Source organism: Trichosporon asahii (assembly GCF_000293215.1).
Source record: "Trichosporon asahii var. asahii CBS 2479 unplaced genomic scaffold scaffold00003, whole genome shotgun sequence".
In the NCBI taxonomy this organism is placed as follows: Eukaryota; Fungi; Basidiomycota; class Tremellomycetes; order Trichosporonales; family Trichosporonaceae; genus Trichosporon; species Trichosporon asahii.
In genome coordinates, this window is record NW_014040921.1 from 457,455 (window position 1) to 478,122 (window position 20,668).

The following is a 20,668-nucleotide window of genomic DNA, read 5'->3' on the forward strand; positions in this document are numbered from 1 at the left end:
CCCGCGCCGACGAGACCCATGGCGAGGATCGCATTCACGGCCACATCCAGGTCGCTGTCGTGCGAGTACTTGGACAGCGTGTCGAGGATCGTGAGCTGCGGGTTCGAGGCAGAGATGAGCGCGAGCGCGAGCGGCACCGCTCGTCGGATCACCGGGCGGCGGAGAAGTCTCAAAAGAGAATGCCGGGCGGTCCGGCGACGAGCGCGCGCGCAGCTTGAGCATCGTGACTTGATTGAAGACGCGGGGGCTAGCTGGGAGGCTAGCTTGCCACTTTTGTCGTCAAGTTGGGCGGCTGGGTGGGGTGGTGGTGGAGTAGCGATCGAGGAACCAACGAGCGGTCCTCGACGTAACGGTCACGAGGGGAGAAAAAGGGGGGAGAGGGAGAGGGGGTGTCGCTGACGGGAAGCGGGGTTCAGCAGCGGAACGGATCGACCAACACGAGCCTGATCTGTCAGTTGTGCTCCGTGTTGAGAGATGAGCAGAGTGGTGGTGACGACTTGTGGTCTGGAGAGCTGGTGGCGGCGACGGGCGGCGATCGTCAAGGGGCGCTTTCGAGCTGTGACACCTAATTTCCGGATGGTGTTATCAGGTCATATCTGTATCACCCTCGGCTCAATCTCGCCCTTGTTTTACCCTTCAAACCCTTTCCGCCGCTGCCGGACCGTGCCTGGGAAGCATCTGGCTGCTCCGAACCTCCGCCGCTGCTGCTAGCCATGTGCTCTCTGTCATCTGTGCGAGCTTCGCCAGCTGCCAGCACAAAATGTAAACATGAGAGGCCGTCTCCACCTCTGTAGCTGCTCGTCCCTATCCACGACTAGCTGGGGCCCAGTAAGCTCCCCGGGGCACAATCGCGACGGGGGAAGGGTTACAGGAATGTGTATCTGACGGTGTCCATGGTGCCCGCTTTGTTTCGTCTCCGGGACAGTGAGACTGTTGCAATTGTCCACGAGGGATCAGCGTCAGCGTCCTGACAACCTGATGTGCGCTGATGTGCATGTGGAAGGAGAAGGAGGCGTTGCAGACTATGATACCCAGCTAACATGATGCCATCCGTGGTTTAGGCGAGACACATCCGGGATGATACGGAGATAGAGGGGGAGTCCGCGTGTCCGGAATGGATGTCCAGCCGATGAACGTGACAAGCCGCCACCTGCCGGTGAGTGAGTCCGGCCAGGACAGGCAGGACAGGCAATCGGGCAGCCCCGCTTCGGACAAGAGGAGACTGCGCGGGACATTCAGCTCATCCCACAAAGCAAAGTAAGGAACAGCGCACGTCAGTACGGAAACGAGATCGAGACGCGACCCAATTCTCTCCCGTAGCACAGCCTGAACTCTATTATCATATCATGCTTGACCCAAACTTCCAGTATTATAGATCAACTGCTGCGACGGAAATGTCTGCACATCACTGGTCTCAGCAAGGTTGCAGCCAGTGTTAGATGACAGATGCACTGCTTCTCAGTGGGCGAGTGGGCTGATGAGATGTCGGGACCGAGTTCGCAGGGGGGGCGAAGGAAGAGGCGGCAAGGGTCCTACATGCATGTGCCTAGAAGCGTCAAGCGGCGCGCGGCGCGTTGGTCGGGTCCTGCGATCCTATGCACAGCGTGACGAACAGGAGTCCTCCTTCAGCCCCTTATTCATACCCGTTTCATCGCTTTCCTCTCTCTCTTTCTCACATTCTTTTCGCCTTCTTAGCCTTCTTCCTTCTCTACTACCTTCTTCACTACCTCCTTCTCAACCTCTTTGCTCCAGCTACACCATGCTCGTCGCTTCTGCTCTCGCCGGCCTCGCCCTGGCCTCCTCTGCCTCTGGTACGCTCATGGACAGACCCATAGCTAACCCCAGCCGCCCTCGTCATCACCTACCCGCACGCGGGCGCGACGTGGTTCACCAACGGCAGCGTGACCCTCAACTACACCGGCGGCGAGGGCGACCCGCAGCACTGGACGGTGCTGCTGACGAACGAGGACCAGGAGCTCCTCTCAGGCCCTCAGCAGATCCTGCAGCAGCTCAACCTCACCAACGGGTTTGTCAACATCCTCCTCCCCCAGGTCCGCGAGGGCGACGGGTACATTGTGCAGTTTGCCAACGAGACGAACCAGACGGACATCTTCGCCAAGTCGGAGGCCTTCCGCATCGAGCACGGAAAGCTCCCCAACACCACCACTGGCTCTGCCGCCCCGAGCTCGACGTCGAGCTCTGTCCACGTCCCCATGGGCAGCAAGACTAGCACGAGCAGCGGAAACCCCTTCGCTACCTCGTCTACCGCCGCGGGCGACAAGAGCGGAGCCGGCGCTATCGCCCCCGCTGTGGGCGGTGCGGCTGCTGTCGCCGCGGCTGTTCTGGCGCTCTTCTAAGCGAGCTCCGACCAAGCCCGTAGCGTAGCGCAGCGTAGCGTCGCACAGCGCTGATACCGAACCCGGATCCGACCTTGCACAATGTCTCGCTCGCACCACCCACACAGGACACCGACACAGGACTCTTCCTCTGCGATCCGCGCTACACTTTTGCGAAAACAAATCACCACCCAACTTGTGCACCTACGACCACTCTTTATAACTACCTCTCTCTCTCTCTCTCTCTTTGTGTTGCTACGTTTGATAAACTCTAGTTCTTACTGCCTGACCGTTTCTGTGAACAATGGGAATTCATGCACTCTCGTGAAGGCGCCGTGATCGGGAGCGTAGGCGTGATCCGTGCACTGAATGACGCAACGACTGTCTGACGCGAACACATGGCTGTGGTGGCTGACGCACTGCGCGCTGATGCTGTTGCGCGCGTCAGTGTGTGCTAACAGTGGCCTTCTGAGTGATGCGCGGACGGACTGTCCAGAACACATCCACACACGCGCACCGCCCTCCCGCCAGCCAGCCCCGGGTAGTGTAACATTGCTTCATAACCGCCTGTCTACAAAATCTACTATGCACCGACGCCTTTACTGGTCCTCCGCGTCGTACGCCTCGTTCTTCTTGATGTAAACCATGCCCTCGAGCGTGTTCGAGTACGGGAAGTACTCGTTTGTGCCGAGCTCTGCGCGCTCGGTCGTGCCGACGCGGACGGGCGTCTGGTGCGTCTGGAAGCCCGAGATACCACTGCGCGTACCAGCGAGGCCAATCGTGTTGACGGCCTGGCCCACGCGGACGGTCACGTCCTTCTCCTTGTTGTCCTCGTCGAGCGTGATGAGGAACTGCGGGAACATGGCCAGCGCGAGCCAGTACAGCTGCCAGTGGTGCTTGGCGAGGACAAACTTGCGCGCATTCGTGAACGACACGAGCAGCGAGAGCAGGCCCGCGATCGCGTTGCCGCTCAGAATCTGCCGGTCGTGGAAGAACGGGTTGATCCCGATCGTGCCCTTGCCCATGTGCACAAAGCCCTGTGCGATGCGCACCATGAACAGGCAGTCGGGCTCCTTGGCGTAGTACGACGCGAGGCCGCGGAGCATCTGCGCCAGACGCGCATTGTTCGTGCCCGCGCCGACGAGACCCATGGCGAGGATCGCATTCACGGCCACATCCAGGTCGCTGTCGTGCGAGTACTTGGACAGCGTGTCGAGGATCGTGAGCTGCGGGTTCGAGGCAGAGATGAGCGCGAGCGCGAGCGGCACCGCTCGTCGGATCACCGGGTCGCCGTACGTCATCAGGTGCTGGAACTGGCGCAGAGCCATCTCGGCACCGACGTCCTCGCCCATCGCGATCAGCGCGATACCAATGACGGCCATCGCCTGATGCCTCATGTCGGCCGCCTTCTTCTCCTCCTTTTCCTCGTCGTCCTCCTTGTCCTCGGACGCGGCGGCGTTGGCGTTGGCGTTCGCGCTGCCCGGCGTGGGGAAGGCTGCAGCGGGGCTGGCAGCGTCCATGTTGACGTCGCCGTCCTTGCTCTCCTTGGCCTCCTCGCCGTCCTTCTCGTCCTTGTCCTCGGCATCTCCCTTGCTCTTGCCCTTCGAGTTGGCGTGCTCGGCGCAGAGGTGCAGCATCGACTGGATCTTGAGCACGTTACCGGTGGCGGCGTACGAGCAGACCTCGACGAGGATCTCGGCGGAGCGCGCGACGGGGTGCTCAATGACCTTGAGGGTCTCGAGCGTGGCGTCGGCGGCGTCCTGTCGTCCGAGGAAGATGAGACCGAGGGCAAGAGCGAAGAAGATGGCCCACTCCGAGTCGAGCTGCGCATCCTCACGCTCCATGAGCGACTGCAGGATAATGCTGGCGACGTCACCGTTGCCTGATCCGACGTAGACAAAAGCCATGGCGAGGGCAGCGTTGGCGGCAACGTCCATCGACGACGACTCGTCGGCAACGTAGGGAGCAAGGAGCTCCACGAGGTAGTGGCGCTCAGAGCCAGCGTACGCCATGCCGAGACCGTTGATGGCGGCAATCTTGATCTCGGAACTGGGGTTGTCGACGTTGTCCTGGAGAAGCGCAAAGGCCATGTCGGGCTGGGGGCGGATGTTGGCACAGATGATACCAATGGCGAGATAGGCACCAGCCTTGATGTGCTCCTCCTCCGAGTAGGTGTAGTTGTCAATGTGGTTAATACCACCCTCGTGGTCCCAGATCAAGCTCATACCCGACGAAGCGGCGGCGCTCATCATACCGACGTCCTTGTTCTTGTAGATGAAGTTGGCCGAGGGCTCCGGCGGGTTGACAATCATCTTCTCATTTCCGAAACCGGCGTTGACGAAAGCGTTGACAAACGTCGAGGCGAGGTTGTCGCGCGCCGAGTTGTAGTGGACACTTGACGAAGTCTCGAGGTGCGACTTGTAAATGTCCTCGGGAGTGCGCGGCTCCTCAACACCGACAGCCTTTCCGAACGTGCGGAAGTAGCTGGACAGGTTGCTGTTACCGAGGCACTCGGTGAGCTCAGTGCTGAGCTCGGGCGGGGGCGGTCCCCACTCGTCTCCCTCCTCTGTCTCAGGCTCCATGGTATCGAGCGTCTGGACCCAATGGTTGGGAATGTTGGCACGGGCAATGATAAAGGCGAGCTGCTTCTTCATCACGGGGTTGGCGGCAGCCTCGAAATACTTGCGAACGAGCTTGCGGTCGTGCAGGCGGATCGCAATGGCGAGGGCCTCCGGGAGGCGGTCATGCTTGGCGTAGATGGTGGCAGCGGTGCGAAGGAAGCGCTCGTCGTCGGGAGGGAGGAGGAGCGGGACCATGCTGACCATGTACTGGCAGACACGGGGGTAGGCGTTCACGTCGACCTTGTCGCCGAGGACCTCGATGCACTCGAGCTCGAGACACAGGTCGACGGCATCAGCCTCGGCGTTGTGCTTCAGGAAGAAGTCGACGAGCTCGAGGCCGAGCGATCGGAGCTGCTCCACGCTGTACTGCCGCCTCGGGTCCTTCTCCTCCTCGGTCGTAGCCTCTCCGTTCGTCTGCTTCTCGCCGTTGGCGGGCGCAGCCGTCTCGTCCGTCGGGTTCTCGATGAGCGCAGTGTACTCCTCTCCGAGCTCGGCGGCGAGATGGCGGACGTACTCGTGGCCCCACGAGCCGGGCGCCTCCTCGGACTCGGAGATCAGGCGGTAGTACAGGGTGTCGCGCTTGCCGTTGTCCGAGTACGTCATGGCGAGCACCGAGAGAATGGAGGCGAGGAGCGCACGCTGCTCCTTCAGCTCCTTCGGCCAGCTCTCGCGGATCCGGCCGAGCTCCTCGTAGTGTGGCCGCAGGAACTTGAGCGGCTTCGGGACGCTGGTCATCGACGACGTCGAGGTGCGGATCAGCGTGCGCAGCGACTCGAGGGCGGGGAGGTAGAGATTCGTGTCGGACTCCTGCACTTGTCAGCTTGCCTCCGAGACGGCGCAGCTTACCTTGAGACGCTCGACGAGCATCTCGAGCTCAGTCTTGAGCTGGAGGTCTTCCTCGGACTGTCTGTCAGCAATGATGTAATACAGCTGGCTACGGGGCTGCCCAAGAGCCCTCGCAAGGAGCCACTTACGATCTCCGGCTCCTCCTTGTCGTCCTGGCGCTGCTTTCCCTTGTCGTGCTTCGGCGTAAGGTCCTCCTCCTTCTCCGGGTCCTTGGAGGTGACCATGATGTCGACAGCGTTGGGGTCCTTGCCGTCCATCGTGCAGATTACCGGTCTGGCGGTGTGGTCGAAAGTAGAGCGAAAGGGCGGGAGGGGAAAAGTGGGTTGTCGAGATTCTCAGAGTGACCCTTGCCTGCCACTTGTTGTCAGCTGTGTGGTGCGGACTGCAGTCGAGAGGTAAAGGTCGGAGAACTGTGAGAACACGGTGGATGATGGCCCAGCAATCCGATGAGCAAGCGAGCGGAGAGGGCGACGCGCGGTCATCGATGACTGCACGACCACGTGGCAGACAGGGAGGCAACCGGGGTTAAACCCGCGGAGGCTGTGTGGCGGATGGCTGCCGCTGAGACTGGTGATGAGGGGTTGAAGAGCTTATGCATGCTGGGCAATGCATTAATTAGAATCAGGAGGGAAGCATACGTGCATGCGTATCCGCTCAGAACGTCTTTCCTCTGATAGGTACATGTGGCGATGACTGGTCGAGTCTCGGCGCAAGTGATCGCCCTTGAAGCGGGCAACACATGAGTGGCACAACTAGTAACGGAGCTGGTGGCAGCCATACCTTCGCCTCCGGCTACGCGACTGCCTCACAGTGACCGCTCCCGACTTTAGTCTGCTCCTGCTGTGTGTGGTGGAGCCACTGAACTGACACTCCTTGATCCCGGGCCGAAACTACACTGGTACTGATTCCATCGCAGTGCTGCGTGAGGCGCTGTCGAGTGATAGCGATGCAACTGGACTACTAACCATGCACTGTGGGCTTCCCGCGACGGTGTTCACATAAAGGAGGAGAATATGGAGACACTTGCGGCGCCGAGCCCAGAAAGGTATACATCGTTCATATGGCGAAAGCGGTGCTTTCCACACTGTCGTTGTTGTTCATGAGTTTCCTGTTCGCTGAAGTAGAAAGGGCCGACGTGCTGCCTCATTCGCGGCTTCTAGTCCGGAAGGCAATCACTGCGGTGGAAAGCTTGGAGTTTGGCTTTGGCCACTACCTCCCTCCTCGACACTCGCGGAGGAATCGAAATGCAAAGCCGTCTGTCACACTGGTGCAATCAGCCTGGATAGGGAGACCACCAAAACCTCGACTGGTCCTAGCACGCCCCCAGCATATCCGTATCGCCCGATCTGGTGCCCCGCCGCATCAGTTTGGTGCAGAGACTGTGACTTCAAGTTGGACATCGGCCGTCATTCAGCCTGGCAGATGCGTAGCAACTGCAGACGTCGAGCACGTCGCGAACGCACATGACGACTCTCCACTAAGCGCAGTCAAAGCGTTATCTTTTTCGAAGCGGCCACAGATCAGTTACAATAGTTGTCAGTCCGCAGTGCTCCCCAGTCAGCAATTAGTGTATCAGAATTACATATGATAACCATTACGAGCCCCGAACTGCGCCTATACGACTCTACTCTATACGCCTGCGCCCACGCCCACGCCCAGCCTACTTGGTCTTCTCCGTCTCCTGGATGGGCTCGCCCGCCTTGGCCAGCTCCTCCTTGTACCAGCTCGTCCAGCGCTCGAGGCCGTCGACGACGCCCACAATGGGGGTGTAGCCGAGGAGTCTCCTTGCGCGCTCCGAGTCATAGTACCTCTGCTGCGTCGCAAAGGTGACGCGGAAACGGGTGAAGCCCGGCTCGCGGCCGGTGAGCTTGGAGAAGATCTCGGCGAGCGTCGCCAGGATCAAACCGAGCGCAGTCGGGAGGACAATGGTGTAGGGCGGGATGTGGCCGAGCTCGCGCCAGACGGCACGGGTCCAGTCCCAGAACGCGACGGGCTCGCAGTTGTTGATGAAGAATGCCTGGCCCGCGACCTTGGCGCCGGGCGCGGGGCCGTCGCCGTTGTCGTCCGTATCGGCGAGTTCGGCGAACTGGTCCATGCGCGACCGGAGGACGGGGCGGAGGTCGGACGGGTCGACCTCGTCGCTCTCGAAGCGCGCGGCGCAAACCTGGTCCTCAGGAGTGGGGTTGACCTTGGGGCCGAGAGGGTGCGCCTTGGAAGTCGGGATGCGGTGGTGGCCGAGCGACAAGTCGACATTGGGGAGGGGAAGGTGGAGGCCCTCAACAGGGTACGTGGTGTCGAGCTTGTCGGCGGCGAGAAGATGGGCGTGCGCCACGTTGCCGACGTAAGTCCAGTCGAAGAGGTTCTCGTTCGAGCCGATCTGGAACTTGGTCTGTCCGTTTTTGACCACCGAGTAGAAGCCAGAGATCGCCTGTCGGTCGCCAGGGCCGAAGATACCACTCGGTCGCAGAGCGCAGGTCAGCAGCTCGTCGCCGTTCGCCTCCAGCACCAGCTCCTCGGCCTTGGCCTTCGTCTCGTTGTAGGCATCGAGGGCCACCTTCGGGTACTTGATGCGCTCGTCCGCGTTGATCAGGTTCTCCTTTCCGCTGTAGATGACTCCGGCGGAAGAAGTGTACACCAGCTTCGGGACGCCGGCGGACTTGCACGCCTCGATCACAATCTTCGTGCCCTCGACGTTCACCTTCTCGTACACTTCCCGTCCGAGACCGTGGGGAGGCGACGCCGTGTGGATCACAATCTTGGCGTTCGACTGCGGGTCAGCTTCTGGGAAACATCGAAGCTGCGCTCTCCGCTCACACACCTTCCTAATAGCGTCCGAGACATCCTCAACCTTCGTAATGTCGCCGGTGTAGAAGTTGATGTTGCTGTTGTCAGCTGTGGCTCATATCGTTGAAGCTGGTCACACCTACTCGTCGAAATGCCTCTGAACGATGTCAAAGACGGAGACGTTCTTCTCGCCACGGCCGACGAGGGCCTCAACGATGTGTCGTCCGAGGAAGCCGCATCCTCCGATGACGAGGTAGCTCTCCTGGGTGGGAGGCGAAAGAGACATGGTGAGCTGCCGGGGAAGGGGCAGTCGGGGAAAAGCCGGGAGATTGGAAGTGGTGGTGGGCGGTGGTCTTTGTTAACGCCTGTTGTATGCACGCGAGCGGTGTCGAAAGCTGTTAAGCGATGAAGACGGCGTTGAGCGTTGTTTAGAGAAAGACCGTTTTGGTTGCTGTGAGAAGAGTGACGAGGAAGAAGCTGAGGAAAGGAGATGAGGGGAAGAGAAGGCAGAGAGAGGGTTAACCGCCGGGCCGTTGATGCCAGCCAGGACGCAGGCTGTCAGTCAGGGCACGACCGCCCTACGCGTCGAACGATCTCACGCCTACCGATACCACCGCCGAGGATGCCTCCGCTCTACCCACCCGCACAATCTTTCGGCGACTTTTGCTCAGTCTGCCAGCTAGTAGCTTGCATAGCCGTACATACCGGCCAGTTCCTCAGCTTTAGATAGGTATACGATCAACATGCATTGATATACAAGGCTCCTACAGCGTACGTCCATCGGTGATACACCCTCCCTCCACCTCCCTGAGCGATACCGGCCATCTACCGGCCCTCTCCCAGCCTCGGTACAGCGACAAGCTTCCACGCAGCTCGCAGCTCCGCCAGGCGTCTTTGCGACCGGCAGCAGGACGCCGAGGCGTTCACATCCTCTGCTGCTTCCTGCCCTGCCCTCCGCACGTGCAGCTCTAACCCGCCTACGGCGTGACAGGGGGCGCGGCGTCGCCCGACGGCCACACCTTGAACAGCAGCCACAGCAGCACGAACGCTCCGACAATGTACGCAATCAGCCGATATTGCCTCATCGTCGAGGCCGAAGCCATTGAGCGCGAGTGATGGCGCGACGTCGAGAAGAGCGAGTTGGCAAAGTTGGTGAAGGTGTTGGACTGAAAGTCAGCTGGTCTGCACTACCGCCTTAAGGTTGGACACCGCCTTTGCCGGATCCTGTGGACAGCACCCGATAATCGATACGTTAGGTTGCGTAGCTGTACACCGGCGACAGCAATGCCTACCGGCGGGTTGTCTACAGGGCAGGTCGAGAGCACGGTCGTCTAAGAGTCCAAGTATACGTACAGTCTGGCCGAGCTGCGGGAGTCAGCTACACGTCGCAACGTAAGCTTGCGAACTCACTTGGTCATTTTGTCTGTTGGCGTCGTCGAGAATGTCGATCGTGACCTGAGGGTCAGCTAATGTTTATGGAGTGTTAGCAAGAGGGACATGACACCGAGCAGCTCGGCGTCGCTGGCTACACCTCTTCGCCGTCCGACACGCACATGACGGAGTGCCTTGATCTTTCCGTGGAGCGAGTTGAGCTCTGCCTCGTTCTGGTTCTCGAGCGTCTGATCCGTCTGACTACGGCTGCTCGTCAGCAATGAAGTACTAAGGGCCACGCACCTCATGATGATTTCAGATTACAGGAAGTTTACGAGTGGCAAATGGTGTGTTGGAGCTGGGAATCGGGGGTAGCGAAGGATCGTGCAGCGTCGCCGAGAGCAGGTGGGTATGACGGGGATCACAGAAACGAGGGAGATGCTTGGAGTCGACGGCGTGTGGAGAGGGATGGATGAATGCAAGATGGTGGTAATGTTGGGGTCCACGGAACGACCAGGACGCGAGCCGTGATGCACCTCGCGTGGGTCTGACGGTGCGGCCAACCTGCCCTTGGACCGGCCTCCACCGCAGGCGAGTCTAATTCATCGTTCCCCCTCTCGTAATAGACGGGCCCGACGCTGCCCGCTGTTTCTAATCCGCATCATCGACCTGCAGCCCGCCGGCCTGGACATACTTTGCTTGCGCAAGTTTGCGTCAAAGCTTACACTCTGCGACTGAAGTCTTGATCTCGGATCTGTTCTATAGTGATACATGCAATCTACGACGAGTGGTCCCTGTTCAGCAGGAGGAACGCGCCTACCGTGCCCAGCAGCGCATATTTCAGTTGCGGGAAGTCGTTCTGCCAGTGTCAGCTAAATCAGAATCTCGAATAGCTTGGAGCTTCGATCCGCTTGTACGCGGCTGGCGGCTCCAAACTCACCATGGCAATGGTAACGTATCCGAGGTACGGCAGGAATCTGATATCAGCGAGAGCCCTTGACGCCGTCATATGGACCAGAGCTTCGACATTACTCACCCGACCACCTTGCCGACGATCTGGCGCGAATCGAGCCACTGCGGACCCTTGTAGAGGAAGAAGTCGTCCGTAGGGTTGTTGTCACACTTCGTGAGCAGCAGCTGGGTGGTGTTGCTTGCGGTCAGCTACTAGTCGGGGTGCACAGCAGGATAGGAACACTCACGAGGTGTGCGACTCGATGACACGGTGAACGATGGGAGTGCCGAGCGGGTCTCCAGGTCTGAGTGTCAGCTGAGGTCCTGGTAAACTCTTAGTCGCGCGTTGTTCGAGCAAGTGGAGCCACATGGTCAGCCATCAGCAACTTACACCTTGTACACGGTGATGTCTCCGATGTCGTACCGCGCGTCCTGAGGGTTCATTAGGAGGAGAATGTCGCCGCGGTAAAAGGCAGGCTCCATTGAGCCACTGTCGTCAGCTGTGCATCGATAACCGAGTAACTCACGAGAGCACGACGACAATTGGCGACTCCGAGTTGGTGACGAGACACAGCGCCTTCCACATGACGAGACCCGAGGCGACGACATTGAGGAAGTTGAGGAGCTGGAAGAGAACCTGTTGAGTGTTAGGACGAAAACAACCTGGCACAACACGAGGAAGGACGCCACGGAGCTCTGTCATTGTAGGTGATCGCCGAGGTTAGGGGAGTCTACTTACTCCATGGACTCCGAGCTTGCGGATTTTAGCAATCTCCTCTCCGAACATGGTGATGCAAGGAGTCTAGGAGAGTTAGGGTTGAGGTGGGTGGACTTGAGGAGAGGGTTGGGACTGTTGACGGGGCTTGGGATCTTGAGTTGTTGTCATGCGTGGTCGATCTCAAACGTGGCTGGCCGCTCATCCCGTTGGCCCCGGACGGTGACACCACCGAGGGTGCGGGCGACCTCCACCCTCCACCTCGACGTCGACGTGCAGTGGACGCGACAGCCACCACCAGCCAGCCAGCCAATGTGTGCACGTGGCTCCGCTTAGTCAACCCGCCCCGTTAAGTTACCCCTGCGTCTCATTGTGGCCAGGACCCCGACTCAGTCGCAAAGTCGAGTCCAAGTGCGACGGCCATCACACTCCCGAGCCTCCATTCCGCCTCGAGCCTCTGCATGACCACACCTCGTCTCATCTCTAGGCTCCCCTCTCTCTCCAGACCCATCTACCAACTCCGCTTCTACTCCGACAAACCGAACAAGCCCAAAATGCCCCTCAACACCGAAGAGGCCCTCAAGTCGGGCCAGATGACCCCGGGCACCATCGCCAAGCAGCTGTCCCAGCTCGACCTCCCCGCCCCTTCCAACCTCCAGCTGAACGACGGACCGAAGAGCGCCAACAGCGTCCGCTCCAACGACTCGGCCGACCTCAGCGAGCGCCTCTCCCACCTCAACCTCCCCGAGCCTGAGGCGCTCAGCCGCGCCAACGCGCACCGCCGCTCCGAGAGCCAGTCGCAGGACCTCGCCGAGAAGCTGTCCAAGATGCAGCTGCCCCAGCCCGAGCGCATTTACGGCCCCGACGACACCCAGGCTGGCAGCAAGAAGGGCGTCAGCGCCGAGGACTGGGCCAAGGTCAAGCTCGAGGACGAGGTGCCCGAGGCTGTCCGTAGCCCGACCGACCCCCGCTTCCAGCGCAACGTCCAGAGCCCCCCGCCCAAGGCCGCCGCTGCTGCGTCATCCTCCACTCCCGCCGCTGCTTCGGGAACTTCCACGCCGAAGTCTGCTACTGCTGCCAAGGAGCAGAAGATCACGCCGTTCGACGTGCAGGGTGGTGTTGACGCGGACGGAAAGGAGATCGGAATGTCAGTTGTGACCAAGGCTCAGTGTAACTGACGTGCAGTGACTACGACAAGCTCGCCAAGCGCTTCGGTGCCACGCCGATCTCGCAGGAGCTGCTCGAGCGCTTCGAGCGCGTGACTGGCCACAAGCCGCACCCGCTGATGCGCCGTGGCACGTTCTACACGCACCGCGACTTTGACAAGATTCTCGACCTGTACGAGGCGGGCAAGCCGTTCTACCTGTACACTGGCCGCGGACCGTCGTCGGACAGCATGCACATGGGACACCTGATTCCGTTCCTGTTCACGGCGTGGCTGCAGGAGGTGTTCGGATGCGTGTGTGTGATCCAGGTGACGGACGACGAGAAGTACCTGCTCGACCGAGACGCGAAGAAGCAGCAGGCGCTCATCAAGAAGAACCCGCAGGACAAGCGATCGCCCTACTGGATCCTCGACAAGTACTTTGAGATGGGCCAGGCGAACATTGCCGACATTATTGCGTGCGGCTTCGACAAGGAGAAGACGTTCATCTTCTCCGACCTCGACTACATCTCCAAGGCGTTCTACCGCAACGTTGTCCTCATGGCCAAGACGATGACGGTGACGCAGTCCAAGGGCGTCTTTGGCTTCTCCGACTCTGACAACGTCGGCATGCTCCACTTTGCGGCCGTGCAGAGCACGCCGTCCTTTGCCAACTCGTTCCCGCACATCTTCGGCGACCGGACGGACATCCCCTGCCTGATCCCCTGTGCGATCGACCAGGACCCCTACTTCCTCGTCTGCCGTGATGCGGCCGACAGGCTGAAGTACAAGAAGCCTGCGCTTCTGCACGCCAAGTTCCTCCCCGCGCTCCAGGGCGCCGGCACCAAGATGTCTGCGTCCAACCCCAACTCGAACATCACGCTGACCGACGCCCCGAACGTGATCAAGAACAAGATCAGGAAGCACGCCTTCTCGGGCGGTGGCGCGACGCAGGAGCTCCACCAGCAGAACGGCGGAAACCCCGACGTTGACATTGCCTACCTCTACCTGTCGTACTTTGAAGACGACGACGCCAAGATGCAGCACCTCGCCGACGAGTACCGTGCCGGCCGCCTGTCCACGGTCCAGCTCAAGGACGAGTGCATCGCCAAGCTCCAGGAGGTCGTGGCTGGATTCCAGAAGCGCAGGTCTGAGGTCACCCCCGAGCTTGTCAAGTACTACCAGGACGCGACGAGGCAGATCGACCCGACCCCCAAGCCCCGTAAGGCCTAAGGTCGAGAACCGCAGGCTCGAGACTGGCCTAATCTGATCTAGACATAGACGTTCAAAATAACCGTTTCCTGGTCATATTTACATAGTAGAGGTCTTTCATGCGACATATTATCACTCTACGGGGCACGCGACTGAAGGCGCAGCCGAGGGCAATACCGAAGCGGACGCTGATGGCGTCTGAGACGGCGTCGGGTTCGGCGGCGGCGAGCTAGGCCGGTTGCCACACTTGTACCCCCTCACAGCGGCGAGGTACTCATTACTAATAGCAGTGTCGCGGTAATCGATGCGCCACACGCTGAGGCCGTTGACGCGCTGTCCCGCCTCGCAGAACAAGTGGCCCAGCTGCTCAGCACCAACATGACCGGGTTGGTTCTCCTGCAGTGGTTTCTGGACGATGATCTTGTTCGCGTCCCAGCCCGTCAGAGCCGCAATGCGTGCCCGGCCGGGCGCGGCCTCTGTGCCGTTCCCGAAGAGCGCCTCGGCCGTGTCGTACGTCGCGTTGGCGGAGTAGAATTGGACCAGGAGGCGCGAGACGGAGGACTGCTTGCCGTTGAAGAAACGGGCGAATTCCTCGCCGCCCCGGCCCGCGAAGAGGGTTGCAGGTGGGGAATAGGTCAACAGAGGGGTGCGGTGTACTGGCGGGGGGACGAGGGGACGGCGGCCGTGCACGGTGTCGATGTTGAAGGGCTTCGTGGCATTAGAAGGAGAGGCAGAGGGGGCGGCGATAATACCGATCCGGCCGTGCCCGTCGTCCTCCAGCGTGTTGTTGATTTGTGCACGCTGCCGGCCCTTATAGCCCTCGTCATAGCTGCGCTTGGCGGGGAGACCGAGGCGGCTGCGCCGGCTCTGTTGTTCGACCGTATCATCCCCCTCGTTCCCATTCACGTCCTGTCCCTCATCTTCGCCCTCATCGGTCTCATTTTCGGTCACTTGGTCAGATACCTGGGCCGAAGGCGAAGACTGGGGCACGGTCGCGTTGGCAGAAGCAGCCGGCTTCGGAGGCGTTGTCGGCTGGAAGAGGCCCAGCTCCTGGATAAGCACGGCATGGAAGCTGTTCAGCCACCCCGGCGCCCTGAAGCCCTCGACGGCAGCCGTGTCCTCGAAGTTGATGTCGATGCCGTCGAGTCCGTTTGTCTTTGTAAAGTTGGCGAGCGACTTGGCAACGTCAATCGCATTGAGGGGCGGGTTGGCCGAGGCTGGCGTGTCGCCGCGTCCGAAGGCGCCGACTCTGAGTGTTTTACCGGCGCGGTGGAAGCGGGTGAGAAGGGATTGGCGGTCTTGGTACGAGAGAGAGGCGAAGGAGGCGGCGGCCTGGGGTCAGCAGCTAGAGGAAGAGGGGTAACTTACGCCGGACACGCCGTTCGTCTTCCACCCGGACAAAGTCACATGCTGATAGGCAATGTCCCGCGGATTGGGCCAGGCGTCTAGCGATGGGATCGTGTCGTTGATGAACCCGTGGAAGAAGGTTTCCTTGGATGGGTGGACTGGGGAGCGGGCGAGGACGCCGGCTAGCAGTGCTAGCTGAGTGAGGAAGAGGAGGAGCATGCTCAGATGTCTGGGGAGATACCTGGTATGCGAACAAGCTCGCCTTATATGTCTTCGATCACATCACGCCCAGAAAGTGGGGAGGGCTTCGGGGTAGGTTCAGTCCGCACTCATTTTGTCATGTCTTCCCGGTCGTCAGGACGGCAACGGCCATGATGTGCACTACCGTGTTCCTGGATGCCACACGCGGGTGGTACGCCGGGAGATGCCGTGTTTCGCTTCAGCTGTGTCCTGAATCCTCTATGTGTGGTTCCCATATCTCAAACCGAGCAACAAGCACAAACAAGCTCGAGGTCTAGTCGCCATACATGTCTAATCTAGTCTACCTTCTGCACGGGCATGTCCTTCTCCACCGTGACCGATGCCGCGGCGGGCTCGGTCTGCGCCTTCTTCGCCTTTTTCCGGGCCTTCCAAGCCCTGATCTCCTTCACCAGCCCGGCCACCAGACTCACGCCGATGGGCGCAAATAGCGGCGCGTACACCGCAAACTTGTGCTGGTCCGGGAAGTACAGCAGGCCCATCATGGAGGGGTCGAAGAACGCCTCGTTGGCCAGTCCCACAGCATCGCGCGAAAGCAGGGCTGAGGCGAGCACGCCCTCCTTGGCCGCGGCGGGGAGCTGCTCCAGCTTTGCGATCGCGCCCAGGATCTTCTCCCGCACTGCCGCGTGGATCTCCATCTCCTCAATCTTGTCGATGAGGCGCACGATGCCGCCTAGCGTCTTGCGAGCCTCGCGAGCGTTCTCGAGATGCCGCATGCGCAGCGCCGTGTCCAGCTGCCATGGGCTGAACGGCTCGGACACTCCCCGGCTCGCTCGCGTCTTCGTGGCCTTCTTCTCAGGGCACGGGTGCAGCTTCTCAGGCAGCGTAGGGATGGCAAGCAGCTTGTAAAAGTCGGACGTGAACTGGGAGAACGGTTGGTCAAGCGCAGACTCAGTCAGGTGGTACGAGGCGTCTTCTTTCAGACTGCTTGGTGGGTTCAAAATGACGACCGAACCGAACTGAGGAAGGAGGAATGTGTCAGAGGCGTCTGCTGTCAGCTAAGAGCCATGGCCAAGGAGCTGGACTTACTACCTGGCAGGCTCATCGGACGATGCTTCGCCGACGGCACGAAGAGCATGAAGCGGAGGACGGGGTTGTTCGTCGACTTCGAGTCCAGATTCCAGTGCTCCGACACGAAGACCTTGATCTGCTCATCGTCGACGGCCCAGCTTCCATCCTCCTGCTGCGTCGGCTCAAATGTCAAAGGAGCGTGGTAGAGCACCTGGCTCTCAATCGAGAAGTTGAACAGCGGCGCAAGCGGCTCCAGAGTCGGCTTGAAGTGATCCCGAATCGCGGCCTCAACGTCCCACCCCTCGACGTAGGAGCCCTCGCTTGCGTCTTCGTTGAGCACGACAAAGCTCAGCGTCACGTTCGGCTGATAAGCCAGTGCACGATTTGGAACCGTCGGCAGGTTCGCTGGCAGTAGGTTGTGAATGCTGTTGATCGCGGCGATCTTCAGGTGCGTCCCGAGCATGCCATCCTTGGTCTGACGGGACGTCAGCGGGATCACGAGCGTGCCGGCTGGTACGTCGAGATGCCCGTAGTCCGTCTGAATGTACGGCTCCAACGGGAATTCGGGCTTCGTTGACTCGTCCACAGCGATGTGCACACGTAACGGAGCATCGTGTCCTGTCGGTCAGTTAGGAAGAGCAGCAAATGGTAACTCACCCTTCTGGCCAAGAACCAAGTCCCACCTCCTCTCGCCACGGTTCTCCCTCAGCTCCTGGGAAAGAATGCCGTCGACTCCGTCAATCACCTTCTTCGCGATCAGACCGAGCTTGTCGTCGATCGGCACCGTGCCGCCTGGCGGGTTCGGGATGGCCGCCTCGTCGGCAGTGAACCAGACCTTTGTGCGGATAGGGTAGTCCTGATGTCAGCTGAGGATTCGAGCCCCAAAGCTTACCTCCTGTACTTCGACGAGCGGCAGCCGCTCGATCGATGTCGTAGCCCACCAGTACGGCAGGGCGAGAAGGAAGAAGAGGGGAAAGCATGCCACGATGAGGAGGCGCTTCTTCAACGGCGGATTGATCTCGTCGATGACCTCCTGGGCGGTAACCTTCCGCTCAACCTTTATTCTTGTCGTCTCGCTCATGTTATTGCTCGCCGCCGGCGCTCTGGCGGAGTTCTGTTTACAAACAGCGAGCGGACCAGACATCTTGCTCATCGACGCGCCGTCACGATCACGGAGGGGCCTGGGGCCCCTGTTCCACGTCAGAAAGCCACGTGGTGTTATCAGTCGCCGCCGCCCTACTGACGGCCGCCATCGTCGTTCCCTGCCCTAAGTCACCCCATGCACACGAAGGCCGATCCCGGTGTCCTAGTCGGCGACAGTGCGCATTGCTCTTTCTCAACATTCAACTTCATCTCACTCGACACCAAACCCCCACCCGATCACGGCAATACCTCACCACCCGCGCACAGCGATCATACCCGGACGCAGCGTCCCGTCTCTCCTTCCCATCACCCCACCTACACTTTCAAGACGATAGCATCAGAGGCGGTCCAGTGTCATCATGGCGTCCAAGGTCGCGCAGAAGAGGGTGAGTCTTGGGTGGCGGTGATGGACCATCACGCAAGTGACCTTGGCTAACATTGCACAGCTCCAGAAGGTTTGTCTACAGCTTCGCAGCACCCGTTAAGAGCTATCTAACAGTGTTAGGAGTACATGTCCATGCAGAAGAGCCCTCCTCCCTTCATCTGGGCGGTGCCTGAGGAGAAGAACATTCTTGACTGTGAGTAAACAAATCCTGGACATGGAGGACTGCGCTGACAGCACTAGGGCACTTCATCATTGTAAGCTTACTCCGGTCTGCGTGTGAAGCTAATTCATCAGCGCGGCCCTCCCGACTCTCCCTATGCCGGCGGCGAGTACCACGGCTTGATCTGGTTCCCTCCTGACTATCGTGAGTTTTGGTGGTCCTTCATTTTAACTGACGGTCCAGCTTTCAAGCCTCCTGATGTCAAGATGTTCACCCCGAGCGGTCGCTTCGAGCCCGGTGTTAAGATCTGCATGAGCATGACCTCCTAGTAAGCTGCAGAAGCCGTATACCAGCTGACAGCAGTCACCCTAGCACCTGGAACGCGGCGTGGAGTGTTGCGACTATCCTGACGGGTCTGCTTTCCTTCATGCTGAGCGACGAGATCACTGCCGGCGCAGTCAAGACTACGGACGAGCAGAAGCGCCAGCTCGCTGCGCAGTCGCACGGCTTCAACCTGAACAACAGGAAATTCCGCGTAAGCTACGCAACACGGTGCCGGTAGCTAACGATGCAGGACATCTTCCCCAAGTACGCGACGCCCCAGATGACGGATCTGCCGGACATGGGCCAGCCCGGATCATCGGTAAGTTGTTTGTCCTGCCTGACACCAGCGTGACTGGTGCAGGCGGCGCGAGCAGTGTGCCACGAGTGCATTGTGTGCGGCGTGTGTGGGGATCTTGCACCCAGAGACAGCAACTAATTGACTGAGCCCTCAGAAGTGAGCAAGCCGAAACAGGCCGCGTTCTCCCCGACTCCACCCTCTCTTTCCGCCTCCTCTACCCCTACGATACCTGACTCGACACCGGCGACTCCGGCCCTGCCTGGGGCCAACGGCGTCGCTGTTGCCCCTGCCGCTGGACCGGTTCAGCAGCAACGGCAATGGTTCCCTAGTTGGCGATGGCTTGTTGCCATTGTCGTATTAGCCGTGCTGGGCCGCCTGTCGAAGCAGAGCTAAGCCCAGTCGTGTACATATGTTTGTAGCCTGATAGAGATTTCCCGGTCGCTACGCGTGCCATCGATAATGCTCCCTCCCTCTCCTCCTCCATCCCCATTCCCACCCGTCATAACATACCACATTCGTCCCTTGCCGCTTTCTCTGCATTGTGTGATTTATCCATGGAAAAAGGAGTAAATGAAATGAGCTTGTGCATAAGGAAACCGTGGTGCTAATGATGTCTGTCTACTGTGGGCTGGGATATTAAAGGCGCTTGTCGACGACGACGCCGAAGCGGCCGCGCTGGCGCTCAAAGTCCTTGATGCTGCGCATACCAGCTCCCTTGTCCTGCTTCCTTCCCTTGCCGCCGGTGCCGCTTCCGAATCCGGGCGGGTTGTAACCACCATGGAGGATCTGGAGGGCACAGTTGACGACGTCGACCTCGCTGCGGCTTCCCTCAATCGTAGCCGAGGCGTCACGGATACCGCACGCCGTCATGATGCGGTGGATGATGTGGGGCACCTGCAGACCGAATCCGGGGGGACGCGCGCGGATGATGACCTTTGTCGAGCGCCATTGCGCGACGAGGTCCGAACCCTGGCCCCACACCGTACGCTGCTCGAAGCGGTTCACGTAGTCCATCGCGAGCACCGCGTGGCGGAACGCCTTGTCGCGCGCGCGGCCCATGTTCTCGTCACGGCCGCGGCCCATGCCGACCAGGCCGCGCTCGGGCGAGCCGACAATCATCCACACACCGAACGAGCGCCTGCGGGTGTTAGCTCGGAACTGAATGGCAGAGAGCTTCTCCGTCCTCCGCCCTCGATCGCCGTAGTGGCTTCAGGTTCGGACTCGGCCGCCGGACACTGATGCCTCGGAAACTGTGCACTCCGCGCCTCGCTGCGCGCTGGCCTGAGCAAGGCGACAGAGACAGGCATCGGTCATCCCAGACAGGTCTTTTCCAGCGGTCGTCTGACCATTTCGATATCTCCGGGACACACTGGGATGCTGTCCCTAGCTTCCACCTGTCTTTGTCTTCCACCTCCGTCCTTCCCGTGACTCGACACCGAGGATACTCACATCTTTCCCTTCTTCGTCTGGTGCGCCGCCATCATGACCTTGGCGACATACTTGTGCAGCCCCCTAAGTTCGCTCATCGACAATCCAGTAAGCGCGCCAAGGACAGACATCTGCTTCATGGCCTGGTCCTCACCCCTCGTCTCGGGCTTGGGGTGGTTCGGGTCCACGGGCCGGAGGAAGGGGACGGGGAAGTTGACGTGCTTGTGGAGGGGTGCGTCGGGGTCGATCCCCCGCGGGCCCGCCGGAAACGCGGGGCGGCGCGGCATGGATGTTGCTGAGGCGGCCGGATCCCCACTCCGCCCCTGCGGCTTCG

At 60.2% G+C, this 20,668-nt stretch overlaps 10 protein-coding genes across 10 annotated transcripts; 3 read left to right on the forward strand and 7 right to left on the reverse strand.

Moving 5' to 3' along the window:
- Window positions 1-1,759: 1,759 nt before the first annotated feature.
- Window positions 1,760-2,357, forward strand: A1Q1_01817 (uncharacterized protein; the record flags this gene model as incomplete). Its single annotated transcript, XM_014328548.1, has 2 exons — window positions 1,760-1,765; window positions 1,836-2,357. 2 exons carry the CDS (start codon window positions 1,760-1,762, stop codon window positions 2,355-2,357), a joined length of 528 nt encoding a protein of 175 aa, XP_014184023.1.
- A 578-nt stretch (window positions 2,358-2,935) lies between these two features.
- On the reverse strand, window positions 2,936-6,060 carry A1Q1_01818 (endopeptidase; the record flags this gene model as incomplete). The annotated part of the gene is made up of 3 exons (XM_014328549.1): window positions 2,936-5,764; window positions 5,804-5,860; window positions 5,932-6,060. The coding sequence occupies 3 exons, from the start codon at window positions 6,058-6,060 to the stop codon at window positions 2,936-2,938; spliced, it is 3,015 nt and encodes a 1,004-aa protein (XP_014184024.1).
- Window positions 6,061-7,463: 1,403 nt separating this feature from the next.
- On the reverse strand, window positions 7,464-8,873 carry A1Q1_01819 (C-3 sterol dehydrogenase (C-4 sterol decarboxylase); the record flags this gene model as incomplete). Its single annotated transcript, XM_014328550.1, has 2 exons — window positions 7,464-8,685; window positions 8,731-8,873. 2 exons carry the CDS (start codon window positions 8,871-8,873, stop codon window positions 7,464-7,466), a joined length of 1,365 nt encoding a protein of 454 aa, XP_014184025.1.
- A 1,002-nt stretch (window positions 8,874-9,875) lies between these two features.
- Window positions 9,876-10,266, reverse strand: A1Q1_01820 (uncharacterized protein; the record flags this gene model as incomplete). Its single annotated transcript, XM_014328551.1, has 5 exons — window positions 9,876-9,890; window positions 9,941-9,952; window positions 9,998-10,042; window positions 10,141-10,219; window positions 10,262-10,266. 5 exons carry the CDS (start codon window positions 10,264-10,266, stop codon window positions 9,876-9,878), a joined length of 156 nt encoding a protein of 51 aa, XP_014184026.1.
- Window positions 10,267-10,736: 470 nt separating this feature from the next.
- A1Q1_01821 (uncharacterized protein) lies at window positions 10,737-11,696 on the reverse strand (the record flags this gene model as incomplete). The annotated part of the gene is made up of 7 exons (XM_014328552.1): window positions 10,737-10,817; window positions 10,899-10,935; window positions 10,995-11,108; window positions 11,158-11,214; window positions 11,301-11,399; window positions 11,437-11,546; window positions 11,649-11,696. The coding sequence occupies 7 exons, from the start codon at window positions 11,694-11,696 to the stop codon at window positions 10,737-10,739; spliced, it is 546 nt and encodes a 181-aa protein (XP_014184027.1).
- Window positions 11,697-12,085: 389 nt separating this feature from the next.
- A1Q1_01822 (tryptophan-tRNA ligase) lies at window positions 12,086-14,001 on the forward strand (the record flags this gene model as incomplete). Its single annotated transcript, XM_014328553.1, has 2 exons — window positions 12,086-12,771; window positions 12,810-14,001. 2 exons carry the CDS (start codon window positions 12,086-12,088, stop codon window positions 13,999-14,001), a joined length of 1,878 nt encoding a protein of 625 aa, XP_014184028.1.
- Window positions 14,002-14,112: 111 nt separating this feature from the next.
- On the reverse strand, window positions 14,113-15,546 carry A1Q1_01823 (uncharacterized protein; the record flags this gene model as incomplete). Its single annotated transcript, XM_014328554.1, has 2 exons — window positions 14,113-15,312; window positions 15,388-15,546. The coding sequence occupies 2 exons, from the start codon at window positions 15,544-15,546 to the stop codon at window positions 14,113-14,115; spliced, it is 1,359 nt and encodes a 452-aa protein (XP_014184029.1).
- Window positions 15,547-15,863: 317 nt separating this feature from the next.
- Window positions 15,864-17,576, reverse strand: A1Q1_01824 (uncharacterized protein; the record flags this gene model as incomplete). Its single annotated transcript, XM_014328555.1, has 3 exons — window positions 15,864-16,576; window positions 16,615-17,214; window positions 17,342-17,576. 3 exons carry the CDS (start codon window positions 17,574-17,576, stop codon window positions 15,864-15,866), a joined length of 1,548 nt encoding a protein of 515 aa, XP_014184030.1.
- Window positions 17,577-18,098: 522 nt separating this feature from the next.
- On the forward strand, window positions 18,099-19,299 carry A1Q1_01825 (uncharacterized protein; the record flags this gene model as incomplete). Its single annotated transcript, XM_014328556.1, has 7 exons — window positions 18,099-18,125; window positions 18,186-18,194; window positions 18,245-18,317; window positions 18,384-18,612; window positions 18,657-18,819; window positions 18,874-18,927; window positions 19,054-19,299. 7 exons carry the CDS (start codon window positions 18,099-18,101, stop codon window positions 19,297-19,299), a joined length of 801 nt encoding a protein of 266 aa, XP_014184031.1.
- A 243-nt stretch (window positions 19,300-19,542) lies between these two features.
- A1Q1_01826 (30s ribosomal protein s5) lies at window positions 19,543-20,621 on the reverse strand (the record flags this gene model as incomplete). Its single annotated transcript, XM_014328557.1, has 2 exons — window positions 19,543-20,044; window positions 20,356-20,621. 2 exons carry the CDS (start codon window positions 20,619-20,621, stop codon window positions 19,543-19,545), a joined length of 768 nt encoding a protein of 255 aa, XP_014184032.1.
- Window positions 20,622-20,668: the final 47 nt, after the last annotated feature.